The sequence below is a fragment of the Pan troglodytes genome, chromosome 1 (assembly GCF_028858775.2).
Source record: "Pan troglodytes isolate AG18354 chromosome 1, NHGRI_mPanTro3-v2.0_pri, whole genome shotgun sequence".
NCBI lineage: Eukaryota > Metazoa > Chordata > Mammalia > Primates > Hominidae > Pan > Pan troglodytes.
The window spans coordinates 209,117,968-209,137,772 of NC_072398.2; the positions used below are offsets into that span (position 1 = coordinate 209,117,968).

At 56.6% G+C, this 19,805-nt stretch overlaps 1 protein-coding gene across 5 annotated transcripts in view; it reads left to right on the forward strand.

Annotated features, from left to right (window-relative positions):
* Positions 1 to 19,805, forward strand: part of HSPG2 (heparan sulfate proteoglycan 2) — a 114,953-nt gene that overhangs the window by 36,178 nt on the left and 58,970 nt on the right. For 2 of the 5 annotated variants that reach the window (XM_016955956.4, XM_016955984.4), the window contains exons 2-15: positions 4,792 to 4,927; positions 5,136 to 5,180; positions 10,418 to 10,527; positions 10,627 to 10,685; positions 10,971 to 11,131; positions 12,397 to 12,447; positions 13,048 to 13,176; positions 13,440 to 13,694; positions 13,780 to 13,899; positions 15,662 to 15,793; positions 15,956 to 16,100; positions 16,195 to 16,346; positions 16,436 to 16,585; positions 19,607 to 19,770. In XM_016955956.4, the coding sequence (XP_016811445.3) occupies positions 4,792 to 4,927; positions 5,136 to 5,180; positions 10,418 to 10,527; positions 10,627 to 10,685; positions 10,971 to 11,131; positions 12,397 to 12,447; positions 13,048 to 13,176; positions 13,440 to 13,694; positions 13,780 to 13,899; positions 15,662 to 15,793; positions 15,956 to 16,100; positions 16,195 to 16,346; positions 16,436 to 16,585; positions 19,607 to 19,770 (1,809 nt within the window). The remainder of the gene's footprint in view (positions 1 to 4,791; positions 4,928 to 5,135; positions 5,181 to 10,417; positions 10,528 to 10,626; positions 10,686 to 10,970; positions 11,132 to 12,396; positions 12,448 to 13,047; positions 13,177 to 13,439; positions 13,695 to 13,779; positions 13,900 to 15,661; positions 15,794 to 15,955; positions 16,101 to 16,194; positions 16,347 to 16,435; positions 16,586 to 19,606; positions 19,771 to 19,805) is intronic. The other 3 variants (XM_016955965.4, XM_016955970.4, XM_016955973.4) reach the window with 3 other exon arrangements.

Here is a 19,805-nt window from a genome sequence, read left to right on the forward strand (position 1 = left end):
TTGAGAAGGTGACATAGAGCATGTGCCCAGCCGACATGTGACATCCCCATTGGAGTCTGGGGGTCACACCCCATGATCAAACAACAGTAATATTGCTACAGTGAAACACAGGACTCTTCCCTCTGAGTGGAGTGAACACACTCTGAATAGCTTCATGTCAGTTCAGTTCGGGGCTTGGCACCCAATGCGCTTGCTATAAACTTTTTTTTTTAACAGAGTCTTGCTCTGTCACCCAGGCTGGAGTACAGTGGTGCAATCTCGGTTCACTGCAACCTCCGCCTCCTGGGTTCAAGCAATTCTCCTACCTCAGCCTCCCGAGTAGTTGGGACTATAGGCATGCACCACCACGCTGGGCTAATTTTTGTATTTTTAGTAGAGATGGGGTTTCACCCTGTTGGCCAGGCTGGTCTCGAACTTCTGGCCTCAAGTGATCTGTACCTGCTCTCCATATCTGTACCTCTCCCGCCTTCTCTCCATTCTGTGCCCCACTCCTGTGGTTTTCTCCTCCGTTCTTAGTCCTTTCCTAGGCAGCCTTGTCTGCCTCTTTATCCTCACCCAGGCCAGGAGAGGAGGATCCAGCCTGCATTCATTGTCCCTAATGACACAACTTGGACCTGGAGTTCCATGTGACCCTTGTTCTCACCAGGAGGGCCTGGACATAGCCCACCTCTGGGATTGGGTGCCTCCCAGAAGCCCTCGCCTAGTCCTGCCAGTGTTCAAGGAATGCCTGCCCACTGGGGGTCACCCTGCCTGCATCCCAGCCCCAAGCAATTGTTCTCAGCCTGTTAGAACAATTCTCTGGCCTGGGCCCGGTTGAGTCAGCTGCCTGCACACCGCCAAACCAGGAACTGCAGGGTCTGGAAAATCCCCCTCTCTGCTTAGCTCCTTCCTCTCTGGCCGAGGTCTGACCCCTAGACCCCTCCTCTCCAGCTGCCCGTCCGGCTCCAACACATGCCTAAAGTGCTGGGTTCCTCTGGGAGGAAGCCGGGCTCCCTCACCGCCGGAGACGGGCTGGAGGGCAGGAAACCTGGGTTCTATTTCTGCCTCTGACCTTGGAGCTGCTAATGGCCCTCCTTGGGACCTGAGGCACATGCTGCACAGTCCCAGGCCACTGCCAGCTCAGGCATCCCATGGGGCCATTCTGAGAGCTGGTCAGGTTGGGGACAGGTACTGGCCAACCCTGGGCTCCCTGGTGTTGCTCTCTGCTTAGGCCTCATGGCCAGCCCAGAGGTCCAGCCCTGCCTCATTTCCTGGTGAGCAGAAGGCTTGGGGTGGGATGCCAGCTCCTCACCTGTGGTCTGGGCAGACACGTCTCCCGGGGCTCACTGGGGAAGGGGAGCATTCATACCTCCTCAGCCTCCTCCAAGGGTCACTGTCAACTCAGGTGATACTAGGCTGAGGAAATGCATTGCAAAGTGGCATGCAGTGTGGCTGAGAGGCTTTGCAAGAGTGACTCCCAGTGATCTCGTATCTGCCTCATTGCACACCCCTGGTCACAGAGGTGATATAGCACAGTGGTAGCTGCTTAGGTATTGGAGCCCGACCACCAGGGTTCAAATCTCAGCCCTGCCACATGCCAGTTTCCACAGGTAACCTGACTTTCTCTGCTCTCTTTGCCCCCCTTCTCAGTGGAGCCCCATAAGACCTATAACCTGGTTTAGGAGTGCCTGGTGCATAGTAAGTGCTCAATAAATGTTAGCTGTTATTATTCTTCAAGCAGATCCTGGACTTTCCCTTTCTGGGTCCAAGGTCCTTCTATGGTCAAGTCTCAAGTTCCTTTTGGCTCTTTCTGGGAGCCTCTTTCCTGTCTGGTTCCATCTCCTCTCCCAGATGTGAAATACAGCTGCTGGAACCTTTTGATCTTCAGCTTTTTACAAATGAAGTCTCTGCTCTTGCTGACTTATTCCTTGCTATGGGCCCTTATCTGACCCTGGATCCTCAGACCCTAGGGTGGGGGCTGCTAGCAACAGCAGACTGGCAGATGGAGGGACCCGTGCTCTGGAGTCCTCTGGTGGAGTGTGGGGCACTTCTGTCCAAGTCCCGACGTGCTCTGGCCTCTCTTTCCCCTCTCCCTGCAGATGTGTGTTCCTGGCTTTCTTTCCATGTTGAATCTCACTTTGCTATTTCCTGTCTGGTCCCAAGGCCACCCCCGCCGCCACCCGCTGACCAGCTCCCTGCTCCCTGGGAAAAGCTCTGGACCTTGCTCATCATTCACCGCTAGGTTTTCCTTTCCAGACGGCTGTGTCTAGGAGATGCTGGGAGTCGCAGTGCTCCAGGCATGCCCTCCATAACCTTGGTTGCAATGAGAGGGGGATTGGCATTGACAGAGCCCCCCACCAGGTTGAGGGGACCCCTCAAATCTCCTCTAACCAGAGTCAGTGCCCCTGCACCAGCCCCAGCCTCATACCCACGTTGGGTCAGTCAGGCCTGCTCCAGCCAGTGGGAACACTGCCCTGTACCCCACCCAGGGAAGGAGGCAGAGCGCCTGGTAGGGGCTGGTCTTATGGTTCTAACCAGCGACTGTGGGAATCCCCTGGACATGCACAACTAAGACCACCCTCCTGGGATGGAAAAACCTGACTCACTGTCTCTGAGAAGGAGCCCAGGAATCTGCATTTCTCACCAGCTCCTGGACGTTCTAAAGCACACTCCTGAATGTGCATCCCACGGGCACAGCCTAGAAGTCCACAGGCCAGCACTCAGGAGGACAGGGAGAGGGCAGGGAGAGGAGAAGGAACAGGAGGCAACATTTGCCGCTGGATTGTTGGGGGTAAGGGTTTTAGGCCAAAGCAGGAATAAGATGTGGACAACTCAGACCTTCCCCAAGGTCTGAGAGCACCGCAAACACAAAGATGAACAAATGGCACCCAGCCACTCCCCCATCCAGGGAGCTCACAGCCTAGGACAGGAGATGCTTATAGATAGCACAGAGGTAGGTAGTGCCTCCCCAAAGCAAGTCATCTTCACAGAGTGACTGGAATTCATAGGTGATGACGTTTTTGTCCGTTCATTTATTCATTCATTCAAGTATTTATTGAGCACAGGGTGCAGAAAAGGTGGAGATGAATTCATCACAGCCCTTGCCTTCAAGGTGCTTCCATTCCAACGGAGGTACAGACAATAACCTTGTGAGCCCAGGAGGGCCCAGAACCAGACTGGGGTTGAGGTCACTGTGAACAGCAAGGAGTCGGGACAAAGAGAGTTTCTTTCTAGTCATCCTTATTTAGGCATAAATACACACAACAAAATATACCCATTTTCAGGGTACAGTCAGTAATGAGATATGTATGCCCAGGGAACCATCACCCCAGAAGTGTCTCTTGTGCCCCCTTCCCAGTCACCCCCAGCCTGCCCTTGGTCCCAAGTGACTACTGATCTTTCTGTCACTATGGATTAGACTTTCACCCCTAAGGGTTCATATAAATGGAATCGTATAGTTTGTAGTCTTGTGTGTCTGGCTTCTTTCAGATCCACACCTATCAATCAGTTGTTTGATCCTCCTTACTCCTGAGTAGGTGGAGGAGGTGGTATTTAAGTTGATTTTGGAGGATGCATTGGAGTTCGCCTGAGAAACAAAGAGAGGAAGGGCATTCCAGCAGAGGGCCCGGCGTGAGAGATATGGACTGTGGGAGCAGTAGGGGTGGGGAGGGAAGGGGGCCTGGCTGGCTCTTTGTTTTTTTCTCCTCCTTGGCCTTTGCTCTGGCTTGGACCTCACTACCTTGTCTAGCCCTTGTGGGTTTGGTTTTCAAAAGCGAGACCATTTCCTTCTGGCTTAAGGCCAGGGCAGGGCCTGAGGCCCTCATGCCAGGCCATTGCCAGTCTGTGCATACTTGTGCTTGTGGAATCTGGGGTCCAGCCATCGTGAATCTGCACACTTGTGGGCCACGGGGTTCCCTTGGGCTCCCCTGGGTTTGTTTTCCTCTAAGTTATTTGGTAAAACTGCTTTGGAATCATCCGGATCTTGTCTAGGGGGAAGAGGCACTCATTGCCCGGACCCACACCTGAGAAGGCAGGTGTTATGGCTGCTGGGGCCCTTCTGCTCCGGCCCACATAGTTTGCAGGCCCCAAGGTGGAGCTTATCCTGGGCTCGGCAGCAGCCTGAGGTCACGTGGAGTTGACACCATGCCTGTCCCCATTCAGCCCAGATACTGAGCTCCGCCTCTGCGCTGCTGGGCCCAGGGATGAGCCTGTCAGTGTGGCTGCATGTGCCAAAGCTAATTCTCCAACACAGTGGAATGTGTTCCCTGCAGCCTGGAGACGGGCAGGCCAGAGTGAGGCAGGAAGAGGAGCCAAATGGCCTGGGGAGGAGCTGCCTGGGGAGGCAACGGCTTTGAGCAGCTCGCCCTCGACTTCTGCCTGTGTCCCCACCCATGCTGACCCTGGCCAGCCTTCCACCTGCCTGTGCCCCCCATCTGCGCTGCCCGAGGCCACCCCTTTACCCGCCCGCATCCCCCCATCCACTCACTCATGTCCTGGGTGTCCCTTGCCTTCTCCAAAGGAAAAGGAGTCTTTACTTACCAAAGTGATTTACATTTTATTGTCTGCTTTATTTGAGGATTCATTCGGAAATAGCAGGGTTGGGCTCTGAAGCCTCCAGGGGCTAATGGGACTTGGGGAAACTGAATCAAAAGGGTTCAGCCCCAGCCTGGCTCACTGAGCCATACTAAGTCAAATTTAACCACTAAGGGGCCTGAAGGTGGGATTCTGGGTCCCCCTGGAAGTGAGGGGAAGGACCGTGGGGCTCAGTGGGAGCTGGAGAGAGTGACTCAATCAGCTCTCGTTTGCTTACAGGTGACCCATGGGCTGAGGGCATACGATGGCTTGTCTCTGCCTGAGGACATAGAGACCGTCACAGCAAGCCAAATGCGCTGGACACATTCGTACCTTTCTGATGATGAGGACATGCTGGCTGACAGCATCTCAGGAGGTGAGCCAAGGATCCAAGGCTGGGAGCAGAGGGGTGGGGGGTGAGACTGTGCTTCTTCCCACTGGCATGGGGGAGGAGGGTGACCGACCATTCCGAGCTTTCTCAACCCTGTCCCACTGTATACTAGGTGCCCAGAACAGTGCCTGACACCCAGTAGGTACTCAACAAATACTTGTTGTTGCTGATTACATCTCTTTTTTGCTTATAGACGACCTGGGCAGTGGGGACCTGGGCAGCGGGGACTTCCAGATGGGTAAGTTGCTGCAGGCCTCCTGCAGGTCTCCCTCCTGTCCCCCAGGGAAGCCCCAGAGCCAGTCTCCTGGGCTGAGGGTTCCTTGGGCCTGCCCTGGGGTACAAAGCAAGAAGAAGTGGGTGTGATCTCTTAACCTGCTGAGTGACAGTTGTGCAGACTGATTGGCAGGTCCCTGCAAGGCTGGTGTGGCCAGGTCCTGTGCTTGCCCATGCCACAGGCACAGGTATCAGGGCACTGGGCAGGTAAAGCCCAGTTCTGCTGAGGACTGACAGCCAGTCAGCTGTTTCACATTCAAAGCAAAGTTCTCACCTCCCAGGGCAGCTCAGCTGTTGAGTCCTTCCCCAGAGCCCTCCTGGGGGCACAGAGCTGGGGATCCCAGGCAAAGACAAGTGGAACAGAGGGGCTCTGTGGAATCGGGCATTCAGGCAGGCAACAGGGCACGCAGAGCACAGATCGAGCCTGACGCTAGGCTTGGGAGAGAACCCTGCCTTAAGGTGGGTCATCGGCTGGGAAGCAAGGGTTCCTAGCTTAGGGAGGCAAGGCTAGGCTCTTGGAGGGAGGAGAGTCAGCCCCCACCCTGGTCAGACTGGCCCAGCACTGGGATGGGGACTTATAGTCCCTGCTTCCTTCCACTCTGGGATACTGGGTGGAGAAGGGCCTACCCCAGGACAAGGCCCTGTGGCTCTTTATGGTTCCTACTGCCCTCTCTGGAAGGCAGCTCCTGGGACAATCTGTGACCAGGGCCAAGGATGGAGCAGGTGCTCAGGTCAGACCAACTACTGGGCCATCCCGTGGCATCCAGGGCTGCCTTCACCCTAGGCAGGCCTTGGCCAAATCTGGCCTGGGCCTACTTCAGGGGTGGAGTCACCTCCCTTTAGCTGACGTATCAGGGGCCTTCAAATGCCAGTGGGTAGCATCCTAACTGGGTCAGTGTAGACAGGAGGGTAGGTCACTGGGTAACCTGGTCCTGACTGTGACCTCCCAGAGCCTGGACTTGGGGCTCCGCCTGAAGGTTTTCCATGTGTAGGTCTCCACGAGGCTGCAGGATGCCTGGGAGCTGGGTGGGGCTTGGGAGAGGGAGTGTCAGGTGGGCCCCAGGCACACATGGCACGTCCCATCCTGGAATGGCCTATGCTAATGTGTCCCTGGAGCTGCCTCTGGCCAAGCCAGGCTTGCCTCTGAGTCCACCCTGTCCATTCATGAACCATCTCCAGCCCCTCCCCGGGGGCTGCCCACTGCAGCAGCTCTGCCCCAGCTGGGCAGTCCTGGCCAGCCCACCTGCCCTCCCTGAGAAGCAGCTGTGAGGGCAGACGAGGCCAGAGGGGGAAGAGGTGGGGAACAGGGCACAGCAGCTGTAGGGGGCCCAAGACCAGGGTAGGTGCCTTTACTCGCAAGTGGGAACAGGTGGGGCCTCAGACCCTCCAGGCCAAACCCTGGCTCCTGCCAGCTGCCCTTGGGGCAGGTCCAGGCAGCTGGGCTGAATGCCAGTCAGGGAGGCAGCCGGTGTGCCTCCCTGATCCTGGGGTCCCAGGGTGCCCACTCAGACTTGACCAAGGGCAGTCCCCCACTGCGCCCATGAGCCAGAGCCATCCTGCCTGTCATGGGGCCATGCCTAGCCTCTGGCCCAGTCCCAGACCCTGGACTCCAGCCCCTGAGATGGCTCTTCCCCTCCTCCCCCTGGGCATGGCTGTAGCCATGTAGCCAGCTACCCTGGCTCAGCTCCAGCCCCCTGTGTGTCAAGACCCGTCCTTGATAGCCTCCCCTCCCTAGGGCCCCTTCCCACCTCTCCTCCCCCAGTTTCTTTCCATCTTCTGACCTGTCTCTTTCTGTCTTCCTCCATGCCCGTGTGTCCTGCTCTGACCCTTGTCGGCATGTCTGTGTGTGTCCCCTGTCCTCCCTGCCCTGGGCCCTCTTCCCCACTCCTTGAGTGTCTGTCTCTGCGCCTCCTCCCTCTGCCTCATCCTGTTCTTCTCCCTCTCTCTGGCTCACCATCTCTGCTTCTGTCGCCCTCTGTCTTTCCCTCTCTCCCCCCTGCCTGTTCTTTTTTTTTTCTTTTTCCCTCTGCCTTTTTCTTTACCTTTGTCTTACCTTTTCTCTCTCATTCTCCCCCGCCCCACTTTCTTTATCTCTCTCTCTGTCTTTCTGTCTCTTTGTGTCTCCCTCTCTCTTGCAATGTCTCTGCCTCTCTCTCTGCTTCTCTCCATCTCATCTCCCTCGCTGTCAATGTCCCTTCTTGCCTCCTTCTCTGTCTCTACTCTGCAGGCTCAGGGCCGCCCCTGGGCCGCCCGCCCGTGGCTGGCATGATGGTCTCGGAGCCTGATGAGGAGTCCCCTCTCAGTAAGTGACCCAGGCCCTGGCCAGGTGGGAGCGCTGCTCTCCCTCTGCCTCCCTCCCCATCCTCTCTCCCCACTCTTCCTTTTCTCTCCTTTCTCCCTGTTCTCTTCCTCCCCAACCTGCACTTTGCTGCGAGTCACACAAGAGGCTCAGAGGCACCTCCCTGCAGAGTCCAGGGGCCAGACCAGCCACTGCCCCTGCCCAGGGCACAGCCAGGCCCACCCTGGGCCCACAGATCTAAACACAGTGGGCTGGAACCCTGGCGGGCGTTCTTCCCCATGGGGTGTTGACGGGCAGAGATGGGTGCAGCAGCCCTGCAAGGACCAGGCCCTGCATTCCAGAGGCCACTTGTGTCCACCCCAGCGCAGGCCAATCCTGGGCCCACCCGAGGGACCCACAGGGACCCAGGGCTGGAGTTCGGGGGCCTGGGTGTGTTGCAGAGAGTTCTGTTGAGCAGGGATGGGAATCAGGAGTTGGTGAGTAGCCTGCTCCGGGGCCAGGGCTAGTCAGGTGTGCAGCCCCCACTTCTACCCTGAGTGCAGGGCAGCTGTCTCCCTCTCCCGGCCTCTGGCTCCAAGGGAACTCACCAGATAGGGTGAGAGGAGGGAGAGGACTGGCCAGAGAGCACCCCTATTCCAAGGCAGCCTCGCCCCTGCTGGCTGCACCAGTGTCCTTGGCTCTGGAGGCTGGTTCTTTTTTCCTTTTCTTTTCTTTTTTTTTTTTTTTTTTTTTGAGATGGAGTCTCACTCTGTCACCCAGGCTGGAAGGCAGTACAGTGGCACAATCTCGGCTCACTGCAACCTCTGCCTCCCTGATTCAAGCAATCCTCCTGCCTCAGCCTCCCGAGTAGCTGGGATTACAGGCATGCACTACCACGCCTGGTTAATTTTTGTATTTTCACCATGTTGGCCAGCCTGGTCTCGAACTCCCGACCTCAAGTGATCTGCCGGCCTTGGCCTCCCAAAGTGCTGGGATTACAGGCGTGAGCCACTGCGCCCAGCCCGGGGGCTGGTTCTTGAAATAGAGGTGGCCTCACCTTCTGCCCCAATGCTCAGGCACCAGCTGCAGGGTGGGAGACGGGAGGTGTTCGCCCGGACCTGCCCTTGGTCTCGAAGAACAAAGCGGGGTGGGGTCAGGCTGAAGGGCCTGTGCCCTTCCCAGGCCCTAGTAGAAAGGGGCTTTGTGGAGCTCCAGTCCCCTTCCCCAGGAGCGGGCACATTCCTGGGCAGAGGCCCGGCCTCCTCGCCCGCGCTGGGCCGTGGGGCTGAGGCCAGGGGCTTGGGTGGGGGGACTCTCAATGGGCCTCTGTGCTGGCTCACAAGGGGCCTCTGTGGCTGAGCCATGGCCCCCACACTCCAGCCCACAGAGCCCCGCCCACCCGGCACCCAGGAGCCTAGCCCAGCGGTTCAGGGCAGGCAGCGCCAGGGCTTTCTTCACCTGAGCCACAGAGCAAGAATGTCCTGTGCACCTGCGGGCCTGATGGACAGAGTAAAGCGGGAGGAGGATGGGCCTGGCAGTAGCACAGACAGTGCCACTCCCTGCTCTGCCACCTACACACCGGATTTCAGATTTTTGGATTAGGGATGCTTGGCTTGTATATGACTCATTTGTCACTCTTATTCATTCATATCTATCACATACATGAATTCACAAATATTGTGAAACGTAATGAGCATAAAATGTCTCATATATAGTAGGTGCTTAAGAAATGATAGATGTACTTTGGGAGGCCAAAGTGAGAGGATTGCTTGAGCCCAGGAGTTTGAGACCAGCCTGGGCAACATAGCAAGACCCCATCTCTATCAAAAGTCAAAAAATTAGCTGGGCATGGTGGCATGCACCTGTAATCCCAGCTACTCAGGAGGCTGCAGTGGGAGGATAGCTTGAGCCTTAGAGTTTGAGGCTGCAGTGAGCTGTGATTTTGCTACCGCACTCCAGCGTGGGTGACAGAGCAAGACCCTGCCTAAAAAAAAAAAAAGAAACAACAGATGCATGTGTATGTTCACACCAGTCTGAGACGAATTTATTCAGCCATCACTTTCAAGGAACCCGCTGTGTACCAGGCACTCGGCAGGCACTGGGGATGCGGGCGTGAATGAAATCCCAGGTTCCCCTCCATCAAGCCTAGAGTCTGGTGGTGGAGAGAGGACCACAGCAGCTTCGATTCTTGGGCGGTTTGCTGTGTGCCAGGCGCTGCATCTGAGTACAAGGGCCTGGTGCATGTGAGCACAATGTCATGCACTCCTCGCAGCAACCCAGGTGGTGCATGCAGTCAATATCCCCATTAGGAAACAGAAACTCAGAGCCGAGGTCAGTGCCTGAGGCATGGCTGACCTTAGAACTCACAATTGTTACTGTGATGTGAAACCTGGCAGAATCTATGCAGTACACGGTGGAAGGTGCTCTGCTAGGGAAAGCAGGGCACTGTGGGAGCCCAGGGGAGCGGTCTCTACCCCAGCCAGGGCAGATCAGGAAGATCAGGAGACAATGGCTGAGCCAAGTCCTGAGAAATGAGTAGGAACTGGCCGAGGAAGGCTGGCAGAGCCTTTCCCAGTCACACGCAGGTAATCCCTGTGCCAAGCCAACTCCCTCTGGGAGCCACCCCTTCTTGTCCAGCCTTCCTCTGAACTGCGGGGGTCTCCTCTTTTGCACTAGCACTTGGTTTCTGGATCAGGCCATTTCCCCTGTTAGTTAAAGCCCCTCAGTCAAGTTGGGGCCTTGGCATTGACCCCTGAGCATGTATACCTACAGGCAGTCCTGGGTGTGGCTGTGGGCACACAGGTGTCAGCCTCGAGGGAGGCCTCCGGGGGCCATCCCCCCAACTCTGCCTGAATGGTCCAACTGCCTAAGGCCACTAGATGCCAGGTTGGGGCTCGCAAAATGATCCTCCTTCGATTTTCCAGTTTATTTCCGAGCCCTGGTGAATTTCACTCGCTCCATCGAGTACAGCCCTCAGCTGGAGGATGCAGGCTCCAGAGAGTTCCGAGAGGTGTCCGAGGCTGTGGTAGACACGGTGAGGTGAAGGGGGTTTGGGAAGCTCGCGGGTGTGGCGGGGCAGGACCGAGGATGGGGTGAAGGCCTCTGGGGCTGATGGCACTGTGTCCCTCCCCAGCTGGAGTCGGAGTACTTGAAAATTCCCGGAGACCAGGTTGTCAGTGTGGTGTTCATCAAGTGAGAAGGGGCCCCCTGGGGGCTGCTGGGGGACTTGAGCGGGTAACCTGGAGGGGGCTGATGAGGATGGGAAGGAAGCCTGGCACCGCGGAAAGGCCTATGGGATGAGTCGCTGTGGGTGGAAATTCAGGAATTGGTGGGGGGATCATTGGGACCTTTAGTTGCCCTTCTTTGAGTACAGGCTGTCCCAGAACAGGGCCTGAGCATCGGGGCGGGAGCCTCATGGAGGAGCTGAGAACACAGGCGTCTCGCTGACCCTCCTCCCCTGCCTATCTCCATCCCCAGGGAGCTGGATGGCTGGGTTTTTGTGGAGCTGGATGTGGGCTCGGAAGGGAATGCGGATGGGGCTCAGATTCAGGAGGTGCTGCTCAGGGTCATCTCCAGCGGCTCCATGGCCTCCTACATCACCTCTCCCCAGGGATTCCAGTTCCGACGCCTGGGCACAGGTGAGCCTATCCTGGTGTCTGGGATCGCCTCCTCCAGACTCGTGGGGTCCCCTTTCAGTGTCTCCGCCATAGGCTCCCAACTTGGGCTTGCACACCACTAGAAACAGGGAGCTCACTACTCCTGAGTCTGCCCCATCGATCTTTACACAATCTTGGCTTGGTAGAGCACAGACCGTTTCCTCTAGCACATACCCATTAGACCTGAGTTCTGCTCCTCCCTTCTAGACCTCTGCACATTGACAATAGGTAATCAGGCCTTTATTTATCCTGTACTTCCAAGTCCAAAACACATTAGTACTTAATAATAATGAGCAACTGTTTACTGAGCACTGACTGCCTTTATTTCCAGCCTCCGGGTCAGTCTTCACAGCAATTCCTATGAAGGAGATGTTATTCCTCCTGTTTCAGAGACGAGGGAACTGAGGCCCAGAAAGGAAAATCTAAATTTGTCCAGAATCAGATGGGCAGATAGTGAAAAGGCGAGGATTTCAAACAAACTCGGTGTCTGTGAAAGTCTTGCCAGAACCTGTGATGACAGAAGCAGGAGAAACTGAGGCACAGAGAGACTAGGAAACTGGTCCAAAGCCACACAGCTGTTAGGTGCAGAATCCTGGCCTTTGTACTCTGGGTCAGCCCAGATTTCCTTCTACTGTGCCTTTGGTCTCCTGTTTTAACCTCCTGAGTCTCTTTTTTTTCTCTAGACCGAACAGCCCTAGTTCATCCCTCACAGGTGTGGTTCTCGGCCCTGTCTCCATCTCAGTTCCCTGTCTCTGGGAAGACCCTGACTCAGTGGAACTCAGAATGGAACAAACTCCATCCCCTACTATGGTGTAGCCCAATTAGGAAAAGACAGTGAAACCATCACCTCCCTTGTTCCACACCTCAATTAAAGCCAAGCGTGGTGGTGCGCGCCTGTAGTCCTAGCTACTCAGGAGGCTGAGGCAGGAGGATCACTGGAGCCCAGGAGTTTGAGGCTGCAGTGAGCTAGGATCATGCCACTGCACCCCAGCCTGGGCGACAGAGCAAAACCCTGCCTCTAAAACAAAACAAACAAACAAAAACCCTTAATTATTGCACCCAGAGATCAAGCTTGCTCTTCTGCATCATCAGGCCCAGGTCTAAAGACTGCTGGGGGTCCAGCCCTCCTCTCTCACTTTTCAATAAGTCCTCCTGGCTAGGGATGGTGGAATGGCCTGGCCCAGCCCTGCAGCCCTCAGCTCCCGGCTCCCAGGTGGAACAGCCACTGACCACATCTTCCTTTCCAGCACAGACCCCCCCACCCCCGCCGGCCGCTGTGGCGGTCGCAGTGACACCAGGTGAGAGTGTAAGCCAGGCCGAGGCCCAGCCAGGTTCCTAGAGAAGTTAAGGTTGGAGAGGAGGCCGGGTGCGGGGGCTCACGCCTGTAACCCCAGCACTTTGGGAGGCCAAGACGGGAGGATTGCTTGAGGCAAAGAGTTCGAGACCAGCTTGGGCAACGTAGCAAGACCCTGTCTCTAAAAAAATAAAAAAGAAGAGAGAAAAAAAATTTTTAAAGGATGGAGAGGAAAGAAGGATGTGGGCAAGATGGCTGGCTGGGCACAGCCCAAGACAGCTGGGCACTCCCTTCTCCCCTCCTTCTTTGTCCTCACTGGGCCAGGCTGTGGCCTGCATGTGTGTGGTGTGGTGGTTGCATGCGTGTGGCATGTCAACTGTGTGTGGGGTCTGTGTTAGAGATGGGGGAGGCCACTGCTGCATGTCCCATGCCCCACGTGTGCTGTGGATGTGTCTAGTATGTGCTGCTTGCCCTCGTTGTGCCTGCCAGAAACCGAGCTGCCTGACACAGGGCCCTGAAGCCCACTCCAGCCACACAGCACCTACAGCTTCCCGCACTTCCCTCCTGCCGCCTCTGACTCCAGTCTGCTTCCTTCCACCTGCAGTGCCCCAGTTCCCAAGAGCCTGCACAGAGGCCGAGTTTGCCTGCCACAGCTACAATGAGTGTGTGGCCCTGGAGTATCGCTGTGACCGGCGGCCCGACTGCAGGGACATGTCTGATGAGCTCAATTGTGGTGAGGGGATGTCCGGGGCCACGAGTGGTTTAGGTGCCAGGGGAGGGCCAGGGTCCTACACCTGGGTCTTGGAGCCCATCAAGGACTATGAGGGTTTGGTGCAGGCAGAGGATGGGGGCATAGGAAGGGTGACGACAGAGCCAGGCAGGGGGTGGCAGGAAGTGGTGTTGGGGAGTACAGGGTGGGCCTGGGGAGGGTTGGGGACAAGGAGCAGGTGAGGAGCCATCTGCTTCTGCCAAATGCCAAGCGGAATCTATCCACAGAGGAGCCAGTCCTGGGCATCAGCCCCACATTCTCTCTCCTCGTGGAGACGACACCTTTACCGCCCCAGCCAGAGACAACCATCATGCGACAGCCACCAGTCACCCACGCTCCTCAGCCCCTGCTTCCCGGTTCCGTCAGGCCCCTGCCCTGTGGGCCCCAGGAGGCCGCATGCCGCAGTGGGCACTGCATCCGCAGAGACTACCTCTGCGACGGACAGGAGGACTGCGAGGACGGCAGCGATGAGCTAGACTGTGGTGCGCACCGGCAGGGGTGCAGGTGGGTGAGGGGAGCAGGAAGCTGGCCCGGGAGGATGCTGCTGACCCCTGCCCGGTCTCCTAGGCCCCCCGCCACCCTGTGAGCCCAACGAGTTCCCCTGCGGGAATGGACATTGTGCCCTCAAGCTGTGGCGCTGCGATGGTGACTTTGACTGTGAGGACCGAACTGATGAAGCCAACTGCCGTGAGTATCCGAGGGTCCAGCTGAGGCCCCCCTGCCCTGCCCAGGCCGCTTGCTCCTGCCCCGCCTTCCACTCCTGCCCCGCCCCTACCCTGCCCCTCCGCTTTCCCCCCTCCCCAGTCCCCCAAGCCTGTTTGTTTGCTCTCCCTGGCTGAGTGCGGAAGGCCCTGGAGACACACCCCAAGGTTTATCTCTAACCAGAGCCGTAAGGCCCCTTGGCCCTGAGCTGGCCTTTGGTGAAGCTGTGTGGTTAGCCTGCCTGTGGTTTGTGTCTCGTCATTTCTTTCCTTTATTTTTGTTACCATGAAGCTTCTCTTTGTTTTGTATGTGGGTCGGATGAATGGCTAGGACGGTTCTATGTGCCAAAGTCCCTTGGTGATGGGTCCTTGGTGTATGTATGCAAGTCAGAGCCTTACCCATCCATCTGTCCAACTCCCCAGCCACCCATGCACCCACCTATACACCCATTATCCATCCACCCAGCCCTTCATCCATCTATCCACCCATCCATCTGTCATCCTTCTTCCCTCCCATCCATCCTTCCAGCCTCCCACTTCCCCACCCTTGTGGTATCCATCTTTTCCAGTCGTGGACATTACGGGCATCCTGACAGTTAAATAGGAGGGGGAGGCTGGAGAGGCAGCGACCACATCAGGTGGTATCCTGTATGTCCTGTCCCGCGAGAAGCCTGATGCTTGTTAGTGCAAGATTAAGGATAATCTTCAGGCTCTTCTCTGTGGTCCTGGGTGGTGTGTCTGGGCACGTGTCCATGTTCCTGCTATGAGCTTGTCCAGCTTCTCCTTGCCTTCCTTCCCCTGCCCACTCCACAGCAAGCCCTGGGGAGAGGCTGCATCATGCCACAGACTGGCGGAGTTTGAGAACGCCTTTCTGTGGCTCTAAGCTTGCCTGATAGCACCAGCCCCTTGGGAGAGATAAAGTAATTGGGGGCTTTAGTTGGAAGGCCCTTCTCAGGGGCCTCTCCTGGGGAAGTCAAAGGAAGGACAGGTCCTTGTGGACAGCACAGAAACAGAGAACATGAAAGCTGAATGGCCTCATGGGCTCCTGAGAGTGTGGGGAACAGAAGCGCCTGAGCTGCACCCACGGCTACCTCCTGGTCTCCTCTCACACCTGCTCTGTGGATGCGCGGCTTCCGCTCCTACATGGCTGTGACTTCTCTGTCCCTGTCTGTGTCTCTCTCAAGCTCCATCTCCCTGAGGAAGAACATTGGTCACCAGCCACTAGAGTGGCCTAGCAGGGCCCAGCCCTTGTCCCGGGCCACTTCCAGCCTCTGGCCACTCCATAGAGGGCCTGTCAGTGGGAGCACAGACCGTCGAGCCCCTCAGGGGACCACACTGTGCCAGGCGTTCTGGTAGAGAAGGGTGGGCGGGGCATTGCTGGCGCCCAGAGATGTCAGCCCCACTGGTTGTGCCTTTGACATGGGTCTTGTCCATGTGAGCAAGATAGCGCTTCTGTGCCTCTGAGCGTGGCTGGGTGACGCTGTGGTTGTGACAGTGATGTGCCAGCCATAACTGGCATGGGGAATGCAGGTGGAGTGAGGGGTGGGGGCCGGGTAATGTGATGAGTGGTTCGATGACAGCTGGTGGCCACATCATGCTGGCTGTGAGTTGGACAGTGTTGTGCAGCAGGGGCTAGGCATGGCGAGGGCCACTGTGGGTTATGTGGGCAAGATGAGAGAGTGGCCCTGGGGATGCCCAGGGAGGATGGACGGGGTGGGCTATTGGGAACCACCTGGCTTTGTCCCCAGCCACCAAGCGTCCTGAGGAAGTGTGCGGGCCCACACAGTTCCGATGCGTCTCTACCAACATGTGCATCCCAGCCAGCTTCCACTGTGACGAGGAGAGTGACTGTCCTGACCGGAGTGACGAGTTTGGCTGCAGTGAGCAGGGAGCTGGGGTCGAGATGCGGGCCCTGGGCTGGGTTCTAGGGGTTCTGTCCACAGCCTCAGCCTCCACTCTTCTCCCTCCTAGCCCCTCGGAGCCCTCCTTCCGCTCCTCCTTCCTTTGCCCCCGACCCCTCACTCCTGCCCTGGTCTCCTCAGTGCCCCCCCAGGTGGTGACACCTCCCCGGGAGTCCATCCAGGCTTCCCGGGGCCAGACAGTGACCTTCACCTGCGTGGCCATTGGCGTCCCCACCCCCATCATCAATTGGAGGCTCAACTGGGGCCACATCCCCTCTCATCCCAGGTGCGGCTCTGGGCCCAGGTGGTGGGGTGGGAATGAGGGGCAGCTGGTCCAGAGCCCTAGGCCAGATCCCACCACTTGTCTTGGGGCTTACCAGGGTGACAGTGACCAGCGAGGGTGGCCGTGGCACACTGATCATCCGTGATGTGAAGGAGTCAGACCAGGGTGCCTACACCTGTGAGGCCATGAACGCCCGGGGCATGGTGTTTGGCATTCCTGACGGTGTCCTTGAGCTCGTCCCACAACGAGGTACTGCCGGAGGGCAGGTGTCACCGGGTGTGGGGGCGGAGCTGGGCTGCCCACCACAGCCGGCTGCAGCCCCCGCCCATGCCGCCCAGCAGGCCCCTGCCCTGACGGCCACTTCTACCTGGAGCACAGCGCCGCCTGCCTGCCCTGCTTCTGCTTTGGCATCACCAGCGTGTGCCAGAGCACCCGCCGCTTCCGGGACCAGATCAGGCTGCGCTTTGACCAACCCGATGACTTCAAGGGTGCGTTGGCGGGCGGGTGAGCGCTGCGGGAGGTGGGAGGTGGGTACCTCTGTACCCAGTGGGCACAGAGGATAGATGCGGACAGAGGGGGCCAGGTTTCGGGAAGGAATGTGAGTCGCTGAAGAAACACTGAGCCCTGTCAAAAAAGCATTTCGGGGGGAAAACCAAGATGTTTAGGAAGAGCCAAATCCCCCCTTGCTACCTACCTGCTTCAGGTTACGGCAAGGACGGGCCCTGGAGCCAGCTTCCTGCTTCAGATCCTGACGTGGACGCTGTCCACCTGTGTCCTGGGTCAAGTTACCCACTATCTCGTGTCTGTTTCGTCATCTGTAAAGTCGGGGGGGGGGGTGGAATAATAACTGCCTCCTAGGGGTTGGTAAGGACTTAGTGGAGTCACGTATGTAAGGCTCTCAGAATTGTGCTCAGCGCATTTTCAGCACCCAGGAGGTATTTGCTAATGTCACAGTCATTGTCCTCATTCTGAGAGACAGAGGTGCCAGTGTACCCAGATTATAGGAGCCCAGGCTTTGGCATCTCCTTGGCCTGAGGGTGGCCTCCAGCTACACCACTTACTGCCGCTGTGTCTTTGGGCAAGTCTCTTGGCTTCCCTGGTCCTATTTTCCCAAAGATAGAGGCAGGCAGCTGGACTCAGTTCTTTCTGGCACTGAGAGGCAGAATGGCAGGATGGCTGAGGGCATGAGCCCAGGCACTGCCTGGACTGGGGCTCAGGTCCCAGCTCTGTCGTTTCCCACCTGGCATCAAGCAGCCCTCACCCTGCTGAGTCTCACTTCTTCGTTGCAGAGGATTAAATGCATGTAGAGAGTTAGCTCCAAAGCACTCAACACATTTTATGCCCTTTTGTTGGTTGAGGAACCTAAAAATGACTTGTATAAAACTTAGTTACCTGGCCAGGCATGGTGGCTTATGCCTGTAATCCAAGTACTTTGGGAGGCTGGGGAGGGAGGATTGCTTGTGGCCAGGAGTTCAAGACCAGCCTGGGTAACATAGAGAGACCCCATCTCTACAAATAATTAAAAACAAAAAATCTAGCCAGGCGTGGTGGCTTGCACCTGTAGTCCCAGCTACTTGAGAGGCTGAGGCAGGAGGATCGGTTGAGCCTAGGAGGTTGAGGCTGCAGTGAGCTATGATCACACCATTGCACTCCAGCCTGGACAACAGAGTGAGACCCCATCCCTAAAAACAAAACAAAACTTAGTTACTTCCCAAAGTTGTCCCCCAGTATATTTACAATGCTAATGGCCGTGGCCACCATTTGGTGAGCAGGCAGTTGGCCCTGTGGCTTGACGTGACAGTCAACGAACTGCCAATAACCCTTGCAAGGTCAGGGCTGATTTCACAGTTTTAAGATGAGAGCCCCAGGGCTCTGAGAGGTTGTGGGGCTTCCCTGGGTTCACACAGCAGTTTAGAGGGGGAGCTGAACCCAGGGCTGTCTGATTGGAATCTGGGTGGTCCAGGGGAGGGAGTGGTGGGAATTCCAGGGTGAGCAGGTGGCCTGTGTGTGGATGGTGACCAGGAGGGAGGAGGCCTGAAGACATCCCTGGAAGGCAGGGAGGAAAGAGGATTGAGTAACCTAGACCCAGGGCTGTGCTCGGTCATTCTGCGGGTGAGGAGCTGGATTCCCCTGTGGTTGCAGGGGGTTAATTCAGGATGAGGGGGAGAAGCTATTGGCAGACAGATGTGGACTCTGTGTAAGGAAGAACGTGCTAAGAGTCAAAGTTGTCCAGAGCCGGGAGGGACGGCCTTTGGAGGTTGTACGCTCTCCATCCATGACGGCTGCACCATCCAATGTGGCAGTCACTGGCCATGTGTGGCTCTTTAAGTTGAAATACAATGATTCATTCCTGAGCAGCACTAGACATGTCTCCAGTGCTCAGTGGCCACATGTTGCTGGTACCATTACTTTTAATGGCAAAACCAAACCAGCAATTACTTTTTCACCAACCTAACAGCTACCGTAATGAAGAGTGTAGGTACAGGATATTTTCACTCCACCGAAAGTTCTCTAGGATGGAGCTGTCCTAGAGATCTGGGAGGATGCTGTCAAGGGAATTCCCATGTAGGGTGACTCTGTGTGTGTGTGTGTGTGTGTGTGTGTGTGTGTGTGTGTGTGTACATAGGAGAGGGTTGGACTGGATGACCCGTCATAACAACAGCAACAATAAGAGCTAGCCATTTTATATCAATGTGCTCATTTTAGCTTATACCTCTAGGAGGCAGGCTACTTTAAGCACCATCTTACAGATAAGGAAACTGAGGCCCTTGCCCAGGCTTACAACACACCTGGACTTGGTCTCCTGTTCCTCAGCCCTGTGTAGCTCTCCTGCCTGCAGGGTTGTTCCAGCCCTGAAAGTCTGTGGGTCTCTTAGCAAGAAAGGCCCTGAGAAGTCTGGCTGCAAAGAATCCCCTTGTCCTTTCTTTACCCTGTGGTTCCCAAATGGTTCCCAGCTATCATTCCATGGCATTGACTTTCCCAGAGCATGCTTTGAGAAATGCTGCTCCAGTATTTGGGAAGGAGGAAAAAAACTGCATTTTCTTTTTCTTTTTCTTTTTTTTTTTTTTTGAGACAGAGTCTTGCTCTGTCGCCCAGGCTGGAGTACACTGGTGTGATCTCAGCTCGCTGCAGCCTCCGCCTCCCGGGTTCAAGTGATTCTGCTGTCTCAGCCTCCTGAATAGCTGGGACTACAGGCGTGCACCACCATGCCTGTCTAATTTTTTTATTTTTAGTAGAGACGAGGTTTCACCATGTTGGGAAGGCTGGTCATGAACTCCTGGCCTCAAGCGATCTGCCCACCTCAGCCTCTCAAAGTGCTGGCATTATAGGCGTGAGCCACCACACCCGGCCAAAAACTGCATTTTCTTCACTTTGGAAGAGAGATCAAAGTTTTCTCAAAATCAAATTTCCACTAGAACTTTCCCACCTTTCTGGATTGCTGCCCCTCAAGATGGGTGTATCAGGCAGGCCCAGGCTGCAGCCCTCAGCCTCCCCCTTGCCACCCACAGGCGTGAATGTGACAATGCCTGCGCAGCCCGGCATGCCACCCCTCTCCTCCACGCAGCTGCAGATCGACCCATCCCTGCACGAGTTCCAGCTAGTCGACCTGTCCCGCCGCTTCCTCGTCCACGACTCCTTCTGGGCTCTGCCTGAACAGTTCCTGGGCAACAAGGTGAGGGGCCTGGGCTGCCACCCTGGGTGGGGAAA